This window comes from Pristiophorus japonicus, chromosome 11 (genome assembly GCF_044704955.1).
Source record: "Pristiophorus japonicus isolate sPriJap1 chromosome 11, sPriJap1.hap1, whole genome shotgun sequence".
Classification (NCBI taxonomy): domain Eukaryota; kingdom Metazoa; phylum Chordata; class Chondrichthyes; family Pristiophoridae; genus Pristiophorus; species Pristiophorus japonicus.
This window is the reverse complement of record NC_091987.1, coordinates 470,677-481,778: the sequence shown is the minus strand read 5'-3', so window position 1 is coordinate 481,778 and position 11,102 is coordinate 470,677. Positions and strand designations below refer to the sequence as shown.

Genomic DNA, 11,102 nt, shown 5'->3' with positions numbered 1-11,102 from the left:
AGGATGGGGGCAGGGGGGAAGAGAGGGAGGATGGGGGTGGGGGAGAGAGGGAGGATGGGGGGGGGAAATAGAGGGAGGATGGGGGGGAGAGAGGGAGGGGGGGGAAAGAGAGGGGGGGGGAGAGGGAGGATGGGTGGGGGGGGGGAGAGAGGGAGGATGGGGGGGGAGAGAGGGAGGATGGCGGGGGGGGAGAGAGGGAGGATGGGGGGGGGGAAGAGAGGGAGGATGGGGGGGGAAGAGAGGGAGGATGGGGGGGGGGAGAGAGGGAGGATCGGGGGGGGAGCGGGGAGAGAGGGAGGATTGGGGGGGGGGGGAGAGGGAGGATGGGGGGTGGGGGAGAGAGGGAGGATGGGGGGGGGAGAGAGGGAGGATGGGGGGGGAAGAGAGGGAGGATGGGGGGAGGGAGAGAGGGAGGATTGGGGGGGGGGGGAGAGGGAGGATTGTGGGGGGGGGGGGAGAGAGGGAGGATTGGGGGGGGGGGGGGGAGAGGGAGAATGGGGGGTGGGGAGAGAGGGAGGATCGGGGGGGGAGCCGGGAGAGAGGGAGGATTGGCGGGGGGGGGAGAGGGAGGATGGGGGGTGGGGGAGAGAGGGAGGATCGGGGGGGGAGCGGGGAGAGAGGGAGGATTGGGCGGGGGGGGGAGAGGAGGATGGGGGGTGGGGAGAGAGGGAGGATCGGGGGGGGAGCGGGGAGAGAGGGAGGATTGGGGGGACGGGAGACGGGGGGGACGGGAGACGGGGGTGGAGGGGAGACGGGGGTGCGGTGGAGACGGGGGAGCGTGCGAGGGAGACGGGGGGGGGCGAGGGAGATGGGGGGGGCAGGGAGACGGGGGCGGGGTGCAAGGGAGACGGGGGGGGGGCAAGGGAGACGGGGGGGGGGGGGGCGAGGGAGCCGGGGGGGGGGGCGAGGGAGCCGGGGGGGGGGCGAGGGAGCCGGGGGGGGGGCGAGGGAGCCGGGGGGGGGGGGGGCGAGGGAGCCGGGGGGGGGGCAAGGGAGCCAGGGGGGGGGGGGGGGGGAGGGGAGGGAGACGGGGGGGGGGGAGGGAGACGGGGGGGGGGGAGGGAGACGGGGGGGGGGTGAGGAAGACGGTGGAGTGTGAGGGAGTCGGGGGGCGCGAGGGAGACGGGGGTGTGGAGAAGGGGGGGAAAGAAGGGAGGGGAAAGAAGGGAGGGGAAAAAGGGGAGGAGAAAGAGAGGGGCAGAGAGGGAGGATGGGGGCGGGGGGGGAGAGAAGGAGGATGGGGGCAGGGGGGAAGAGAGGGAGGATGGAGGGGGGGAAGAGAGGGAGGATGGGGGGGGGGGAAGAGAGGGAGGATGGGGGGGGGGGGAAGAGAGGGAGGATGGGGGGGGGGGGGAAGAGAGGGAGGATGGGGGGGGAAGAGAGGGAGGATGGGGGGGGAAGAGAGGGAGGATGGGGGGGGGGGGAAGAGAAGTAGGATGGGGGGGGGGGGGAGAGAGGGAGGATGGAGGGGGGGAAGAGAGGGAGGATGGGGGGGGGGGGAAGAGAGGGAGGATGGGGGTGGGGGAGAGAGGGAGGATGTGGGGGGGGGGAGAGAGGGAGGATGGGGGGGTGGGGGAGAGAGGGAGGATGGGGGGGGGGGGAGAGAGAGGGAGGATGGGGGGGGGGAAGATAGGGAGGATGGGGTGTGGGAGAGAGGGAGGATGGGGGGGGGAAGAGAGGGAGGATGGGGGGGTGAGGAAAGAGAGGGATGATGGGGGGGGGGAAGAGAGGGAGGATGGGGGGGGGGAAAGAGAGGGAGGATGGGGGGGGAGAGAGGGAGGGGGGGGAAAGAGGAGGGGGGGGGAGAGGGAGGATGGGGGGGGAGAGAGGGAGGATGGGGGGGGGAAGAGAGGGAGGATGGCGGGGGGGAGAGAGGGAGGATGGGGGGGGGAAGAGAGGGAGGATGGGGGGGGAAGAGAGGGAGGATGTGGGGGGGGAAGGGAGGGAGGATGGGGGTGGGGGAGAGAGGGAGGATCGGGGGGGGAGCGGGGAGAGAGGGGAGGATGGGGGGGGGGGAGAGGGAGGATGGGGGGTGGGGGAGAGAGGGAGGATGGGGGGGGGGGGGGAAGAGGGAGGATGGCGGGGGGGAGAGAGGGAGGATGGGGTGGGGAGAGAGGGAGGATGGGGGGGGGGGAGAGAGGGGGAATGGCGGGGGGGGAGAGAGGGAGGATGGGGTGGGGGAGAGAGGGAGGATGGGGGGGGGAGAGAGGGGCGGGGGGGGAGACAGGGTGGAGGGGTGGGGAGGGGGGGGGAAGAGAGGGAGGATGGGGTGGAGAGAGGGGGTGGGGGAGAGAGGGAGGACTGGGGGGGAGAGGGGAGAGAGGGAGGATTGGGGGGGACGGGAGACGGGGGGACAGGAGACGGGGGGGACAGGAGACGGGGGGGACAGGAGACGGGGGGTGGAGGGGAGACGGGGGGAGCGTGCGAGGGAGACGGGGGGGGGGGGGCGAGGGAGATGGGGGGGCAAGGGAGACGGGGGGTGGAGGGGAGACGGGGGGAGCGTGCGAGGGAGACGGGGGGGGGGGCGAGGGAGATGGGGGGGCAAGGGAGACGGGGGCGGGGTGCAAGGGAGACGGGGGGGGGCAAGGGAGCCAGGGGGGGGGGGGGGAGATGGGGTGGGGGGAGGGAGACGGGGGGGGGGGGGTGAGGAAGACGGTGGAGTGTGAGGGAGTCGGGGGGCGCGAGGGAGACGGGGGGGTGGAGAAGGGGGGGAAAGAAGGGAGGGGAAAGAGGGGAGGAGAAAGAGAGGGGCAGAGAGGGAGGATGGGGGCGGGGGGGGAGAGAAGGAGGATGGGGGCGGGGGGGGGAGAGAAGGTGGATGGGGGCAGGGGGGAAGAGAGGGAGGATGGAGGGGGGGGGAAGAGAGGGAGGATGGGGGGGGGGAAGAGAGGGAGGATGGGGGGGGGGGGAAGAGAGGGAGGATGGGGGGGGGGGGGGGAGAGAGGTAGGATGGGGGGGGGGAGAGAGAGGGAGGATGGGGGGGGGGAAGAGAGGGAGGATGGGGGGGGGGGGAAGAGAGGGAGGATGGGGGGGGGGGGAAGAGAGGGAGGATGGGGTGGGGGAGAGAGGGAGGATGGAGGGGGGGGAGAGAGGGAGGATGGGGGGTGGGGGGGAGAGGGAGGATGGGGGGGGGGAGAGAGAGGGAGGATGGGGGGGGGAGAGAGAGGGAGGATGGGGGGGGGGAAAGAGAGGGAGGATGGGGGGGGAGGAAGAGAGGGAGGATGGGGGTGGGGGAGAGAGGGAGGATGGAGGGGGGGGGAGAGAGGGGAGAATGGGGGGTGGGGGAGAGAGGGAGGATCGGGGGGGAGCGGGGAGAGAGGAGGATGGGGGGGGGGGAGAGGGAGGATGGGGGGGGGAGAGAGGGAGGATGGGGAGGGGGGAGAGAGGATGGGGGGGGGGAGAGGGAGGATGGGGGGAGGGAGAGAGGGAGGATGGAGTGAGGGGAGAGAGGGAGGATGGGGGGGGGGGAAAGAGAGAGGATGGGGGGGGAAGAGAGGGAGGATGGGGGGGGAGAGGGAGGATGGGGGGGGGGAGAGGGAGGGGGAGGATGGGGGGAGGGAGAGAGGGAGGATGGAGGGAGGGGAGAGAGGGACGATGGAGGGAGGGGAGAGAGGGAGGATCGGGGGGGGGGCGGGGAGAGAGGGAGGATGGGGGGGGGTGAGAGGGAGGGGAGGATGGAGGGAGAGAGAGGAGGATGGGGGGGGTGAGAGGGGAGGATGGGGGGGGGGGAAAGAGAGGGAGGAGGGAGAATATGTCTGCAGCAGAATGATCGTGATATTGCTCAGTGATTTGCTGCAAACATGGCATTATCTCGCAACCAACATCACTAAAAAAACAAATCACTACTGTTTGTGGGAGCTTGCTGTGCACAGATAGGCTGCTGCATTTCCTACATCACAAGTGACTACACTACAAAAAGAACTTCACTGGCATAAAATGTTTTGCAAGATCTTAACGTCTTGAAAGGGGCTATATAAATTGTTTCTTGTCTTTGAGTAAAGAAGAGAGAATAATCTGAGATTACACCTCCAGTATTAACATTCAGTTAATAGTTGCTCCTCTCCCTCTCTTCCCCCTTCGGCTCCTGTAGCAGGCTAGCCGAGACCAAGCTCAACTCCTCTGCGTTGCAGCTCGTGATGCCCCCAGGGTCCCTCACCTTTGCCGCACTCTGCACACAGATAGTCTCGGACATTGTCGTGCACCCTCATGTGTTCCTTCAGCATGTCTCTCCGGGCAAAGGACTTTCCACACTGCTCGCAAGTGTGGCTCTTCACTCCTAAACAGCGAGGAACAAGATGAAAATGCCATTACGGAAAGACAGACACAACAAGGGCAAAGACACTTTCCGATGCCTGACAACACACAGTGACTCAGAACCAATTTATCTCAACAATCCGACAGACTTATTTCACGACAGAGCAAAGCCAAGGAATATTTTTACACCCATTGTATTAGTGGAAATGGGCCGTTTTTGCAACAGGCATTTACGGACTTGCGGTCTAGTGTAAACCAAGGCCTTCCTTTTGTTGAAGGGGCGTGGGCCGATCGTGCTTTGCCCTGGATGGTGTTGAGCTGCTCGAGCGCTGGTGCAGCTGCAGTTTTTCTCCAAGGGCAACTGTAGCGCCCACAAAGTCACCCGACATCAGCTAACCCAGCACAGGTCAGGAGCCTTGAGAAGGGAGAAGGGATTAATTAAATCTCTCCGTCGCTTTGCATTGCCACAAGCCTCTGCCGTCGCCACCCTTTAACCGGCCAATAGGTGGCACCCAATCCCAGCCCTCGATCGCACGGCTTCTGATTTTCCAGGCTAGCCCCAGCTTCCTCACACGAACAGGATTAAAAATCTGCATCTCAGCTCAGCATGTGGGAAACTGCAGATACGGATGCTTCGAATTTTAGCAAAAAGCAGTAAAATTACATCCTGCAATTGGAAATTCGCACCCTGTAAATTTCTACACATGCGCAGGCAGCTTAAGTGCAACTTGGCAGAAAAGTAACATCAGGGAACATTCCGTGTTCCGAGCAGATTTGAATGAAAGCAAATAACTTGCCCCAATTATTAGTTGGAAAATACCTTTTCAGGTCTTATGATTCCACAACCCCCCTCCACCCCCAAAAAAACCCCACAGAATCTTGTGACAGGAGAAATCAGGATGAAGGCAAATTAAATCAAACATCTAATCTAAATTGTATTTTGCTTTTAATAAGGTGAGGGGAAAGGGGGCTTGATGGAAACCCCAAAAGAGTTCAGATAATTTGGAGAACGCGATGGTTTACCTGTGTGGATTATTTTGTGACGTTCCAAGTTCCCTGTGCTGTTAAAGATCCTTCCACAAATATCGCAGGGATGGATGTACCTGGAACAGAAATATCATCGCTCGGCTCAACAGAGAGAGAGAGAGAGAGAGAATGGGTCAGACAGGAACAAATCCTGCATGTGGAGCCACCGAGAGATTACAGCCTTGGAAATCACTGCAATCAAATATATTCTCACCAATAAAAAGGACATAGAGGTACTGGAGAAGGTACAAAAAAGATTTACTGGAATGATACCAGGACTGAACGTTATAGTTATCAGGAAAGGATGAACAGGCTGGGGCTCTTTTGTGAAGGATGAAGGGTGATCTGAAAGAGGGCTTTACGATTATGAAATGGTTTGATGGGGTAGATGTAGAGAAGATGTTTGCACTTGTGGTCGAAACCAGAACGAGGGGCCATCAATATAAGAAAGTCACTAGTAAATCCAATCGGGAATGCAGGAGAAACTTCTTTACTCAGAGTGGTGAGAATGTGGAACTCACTACCATACGGAGTAGTTGAGGTAAATAGCACAGATGCATTTAAGGGGAAGCTAAAGACATGGGGGGACGGGGAAGGAACAGGAGATGTTGATGGGGTTAGCTGAAGAGGGTGTGAGGAGGCTCGTGTGGAGCATAAACACCGGCACGGACCTGTTGGGTTGAATGGCCTGTTTCTGTGCTGTAAATACTATGGGCTAGAATTTAGTGAGCATTTCCGCCGGGGTTTGGTCAAAGTGTTCCACAGCGGTTTCGAAATACCGCTGGGGAGCAGACAGTCGGCGTGCACCGCCAAAAAAAATCGCTACCGCCCAAGTTTGGTCACAGCGGTGACCCGTAGGTGAGCAGGAAAAAAAACGCCCATGAGAAACCAGCCAGAGCTGGGCGGTCGGTATGAAACCCTTCAAAAAAAGGTAAGTTAAAGTTTTTTTTTAATTCTTTTACAGCGATTCAGTGGAAAAGGGTTCTGAGAATGTTTTCCGATCTTTTATTTTTTATTTTATTGAAAAATATTTTGTTTCTCCCCTTCCTTCCTAGGCCCAACTTGCAGCCTCGGTCTAAATTTGACAAGGCTCGGGTTTTCCGTTGTGAATCAATGTACAATGCCGACTTCTCCCGCCAGGCGGATTTTTTTTTCCATTTCTTGATTAATTTTCCACCGCCCTTAATTTAATCTTAGCGGTTTTTTTGGGCAGTATACAGGTGGTGGCGGTTTTTCATCAGATTCCAGCACAAAGTAATTTAGATACGTCCTCTCCTCTGATCCTGACTACCTGTTGAGATACAGTTCTATGAACACCAAAAAATGCAGGGTATAGCTATCAGGAAAGGATGAACAGGTTGGGTGTCTTTTCTTTTGAAAAAAGGCTGAAGGGTGACCTAATAGAGGTCTTTAAATTTATGAAAGGTTTTGATAGAGTGGCTACAGAGAGAATGTTTCCACTTGTGGGGAAGAGCATAACTAGAGGCCATCAATATAAAATAGTCACCAAGAAATCCAATGGGGAATTCAGAAGAAACATTTTTATCCAGTGATGAGAATGTGGAACTCGCTGCCACAGGGAGGGGTTGAGGCGAATAGTATCGATGCATTTAAGGGGAGGCTGGACAAGTATATGGGGGAGAAGGGAATAGAGGGTTATGCTGATAGATTTAGATGAGGAAAGATGGGAGGAGGCTCGAGTGGAGCATAAACACCGGTATGGACTAATGGGGCCGAATGGCCTGTTTCTGTGCTGTATATCCTATGTATATAGTCATATACTTGTACTTAGCCAAAGTGACCCTGCAAATCTAGATGGTGAATGTCAGCGTGTTATTCAGGCGCACATTCAGATGGGACTGTGGGGGCTGATGACCAAGAAATTGTACCAGGGCAAGTGTCTGAACCTTCAGAGGGGAAATACAGAGCAGACGGATTAAACAATCCGAGAAATCTTCCACCTCATGGACCTGGCCTACAATGCTCAATATAACTTCATCTATTAAAAAAGGCACCAGCATCACATAAGAACATACAAGATCATAAGAAATAGGAGTAGGCCATTCGGCCCCTTGAGCCTGCTCCGCCATTCAATAAGATCACGGCTGATCTTCTCCCACAACTTCAATTTCCTGCACTATCCCCATATCCTTTGATTTCCTTAAGATCCAAAAATCTAGCGATCTCTGTCTTGAATGTACTCAACAACTGAGCCTCCACAGCCCTCTGGGGTAGAGAATTCCAAAGATTCACCACCCTCTGAGTGAAGAAATTTCTCTTCATCTCAGTCCTAAATGTCCGACCCCTTATTCTGAGACTGACCCCTGGTTCTAGACTCCCCAGCCAGAGGAAACATCCTCCCTGCATCTACCCTGTCAAGTCCTGTAAGAATTTTGTATGTTTCAATGAGATCACTTTTCATCCTACTAAACTCTCGAGAATATAGACCTAGTCTACTCAACCTCTCCATCACAGGTTTCCTCAACTCCCCATCAAGGAGCTTCAGCCTGTGCAGACAGACCGAGATTGGGAACTCGGCATGGCAGGAAATCATCAGCCTGGCAACCCGTGGACCGTGAAGCGGAGAGGTGTGACGGTGCTCCAGCCCATCCCATTCTCGGTATATAACCACATCCAGCAGCTCTGTGACAGATTACCTGGTCATTATCACATTGCTGTCTGCAAATTGGCTGCCCCGTTTCCTACATTTTAACAGTGACTACGCATCACACTTACTGTGCAGTTTTGGTCTCTTTATCTGACAAAGGACATACATACCTTAGAGGCAGTGCAACAAAGGTTCACTAGGTTGATCCCGAGGATGAGAGGGCTGTCCTATGAGGAGCTACTGAGTAGATTGGGCCTATAGTCTGTGTAGTTTAGAAGAATGAGAGGTGATCTCATTGAAACATATAAAATTCTGAGAGGGATTGACAGGGTAGATGCTGAGAGACTGGAGAGTCTAGAACTAGGGGACATAGCCTCAGGATAAGGGGTCAGCCATTTAAGAGGAGGAATTTCTTTACTCAGAGGGTTGTGAATATTTGGAATTCTCTGCCCCAGAGGGCTGTGGACGCTGAGTCATTGCGTATATTCCAGGCTCTCGGGGAATCAAGGGATATGGGGATCGGGCAGGGAAATAGAGTTGAGGTCGAAGAGCAGCCATGATCTTACTGACTGGCAGAGCAGGCTCGAGGGGACATATGGCCTACTCCTGCTCCTAATTCTTATGTTTAAAAGTACTTAATTCACTGTAAAGCGCTGTGTGACGTCCTGAGGTCGTGAAAGGCGCTATATAAATGCAAGTCTTTCTCTCCTTTAATTTTAAAATGGGTTGAGGTCTCGGTTCTGTGGGGTTTGTCCAGTTGTTTAGTTTCTTGGAATTTTCTTCTTTGTTCATGTGTAGATTCGGATACTCATGACTTGGAGCTGGCAGTGGAGCCAATTCAAAACTACCACAATTCAATGGGTTAGTTGTCTCTCTCTCTCTCTCTCTTTTCTGTGGCATTTTCTTCCCTTACTTCCTGCATGGTTCCATGGTCACTCCTCAGTGCCTTGCCCAAGCGTGAGCCTTCCAAGCGCATGACAATGGAGTCCTCAGTCATCGGGGCGTCACAGACCGAATGCAATCCTACCCTCCCCGAACCTCCACACACACACATTTCCAGCATTGGTCTCGAGCCAATTTCCTTCTCTTTCACTCGAGGCCAATTATCTACCACCATCAACCAACTCCGCATTGCTGATAACTCAAACCCAATCTGGCTCAACAAAGGCTAGTGGGGGGGTACGGATTCACTGGACGAGGTCAGGAGTGCTGGTGTTCGACACGAGATAACTGTGCAAGGCAAAGCCTTGTCTGGCAGAATGGTCCCAGTTGGACACACAAGAAGCTTCCCAGTGCTTAATGCTGGCAGGCTGTGCAGTTTTTGCTGCTCAAACTCCAGTAGCACTTTCGTACACAATTTCTTGGTCATCAGCCTCCACTGTTCCACCTGAATGTGCGCCTGAATAGCATGCTGACATTCACCATCGAGACTTGTGTGGAGAAACATAGAAAATAGGTGCAGGAGTAGGCCATTCGGCCCTTCGAGCCTGCACCACCATTCAATAAGATCATGGCTGATCATTCACCTCAGTACCCCTTTCCTGCTTTCTCTCCATACCCCTTGATCCCTTTAGCCATAAGGGCCATATCTAACTCCCTCTTGAATATATCCAACGATCTGGCATCAACAACTCTCTGCGGCACAGGTTAACAACTCTCTGAATGAAGAAGTTTCTCCTCATATCAGTCTAAATGGCCTACCCCTTATCCTTAGACTATGTCCCCTGGTTCTGGACTTCCCCAACATTGGGAACATTCTTCCTGCATCTAACCTGTCCAGTCCCGTGAGAATTTTATATGTTTCTATGAGATCTCTTCTCATCCGTCTAAACTCCAGTGAATAAAGGCCCAGTCAATCCAGTCTCTCCTCATATGTCAGTCCTGCCATCCCGGGAATCAGTCTGGTGAACCTTCGCTGCACTCCCTCAATAGCAAGAACGTCCTTCCTCAGACGAGGAGACCAAAACTGAACATAATATTCCAGGTGAAGCCTCACCAAGGCCCTGTACAACTGTAGTAAGACCTCCCTGCTCCTATACTCAAATCCCCTAGCTATGAAGGCCAACATAGCATTTGCCTTCTTCACCGCCTGCTGTACCTGGATTCCAACTTTCAATGACTGATGAACCATGACACCCAGGTCTCGCTGCACCTCCCCTTTTCCTAATCTGCCACCATTCAGATAATATTCTGTCTTCGCGTTTTTGCCCCCAAAGTGGATAACCTCACATTTATCCACATTATACTGCATCTGCCATGCATTTGCCCACTCACCTAACTTGTCCAAGTCACCCTGCAGCCTCTTAACGTCCCCCTCAAGCTCACACCGCCACCCAGCTTAGTGTCATCTGCAAACTTGGAGATATTACACTCAATTCCTTCATCTAAATCATTAATGTATATTGTAAATAGCTGGGGTCCCAGCACTGAGCCCTGCAGCACCCCACTAGTCACTGCCTGCCATTCTGAAAAGGACCCGTTTATCCCGACTCTCTGCTCCCTGTCTGCCAACCAGTTCTCTATCCACGTCAGTACATTACCCCCAAAACCATGTGCTTTAATTTTGCACACCAATCTCTTGTGTGGGACCTTGTCAAAAGCCTTTTGAAAGTCCAAATACACACATCCACTGGTTTTCCCTGTCCACTCTACTAGTTACATCCTCAAAAAATTCTAGATTTGTCAAGCATGATTTCCCTTTCATAAATCCATGCTGACTTGGACCGATCCTGTCACTGCTTTCCAAATGCGCTGCTATTTCATCTTTAATAATTGATTCCAATATTTTCCCCACGACTGATGTCAGGCTAACCGGTCTATAATTACCCGTTTTCTCTCTCCCTCCTTTCTTAAAAAGTAGTGTTACATTAGCTACCCTCCAGTCCATAGGAACTGATCCAGAGTCGATAGACTGTTGGAAAATGATCACCAATGCATCCACTATTTCTAGGGCCACTTCCTTAAGCACTCTGGGATGCAGACTATCAAGCCCCGGGGATTTATCGGCTTTCAATCCCATCAATTTCCCTAACACAATTTCCCGTCTAATAAGGATATCCTTCAGTTCCTCTTTCTCGCTAGACCCTCGGTCCCTTCGAAGGTTATTTGTGTCTTCCTTCGTAAAGACAGAACCAAAGTATTTGTTCAACTGGTCTGCCATTTCTTTGTTCCCCATTATAAATTCACCTGAATCTGACTGCAAGGGATCTACGTT

At 55.0% G+C, this 11,102-nt stretch overlaps 1 protein-coding gene across 4 annotated transcripts in view; it reads right to left on the bottom strand.

The window, feature by feature from the left end:
- The window catches only part of prdm15 (PR domain containing 15), a 134,337-nt gene that overhangs the window by 36,053 nt on the left and 87,182 nt on the right, over positions 1–11,102 (bottom strand). For all 4 annotated transcript variants that reach the window (XM_070893197.1, XM_070893198.1, XM_070893199.1 and 1 more), the window contains 2 exons: positions 5,278–5,357; positions 4,157–4,276 (listed from right to left, as the gene is read on the bottom strand). In XM_070893197.1, coding sequence (XP_070749298.1) covers positions 4,157–4,276; positions 5,278–5,357 — 200 coding nt within the window. The remainder of the gene's footprint in view (positions 1–4,156; positions 4,277–5,277; positions 5,358–11,102) is intronic.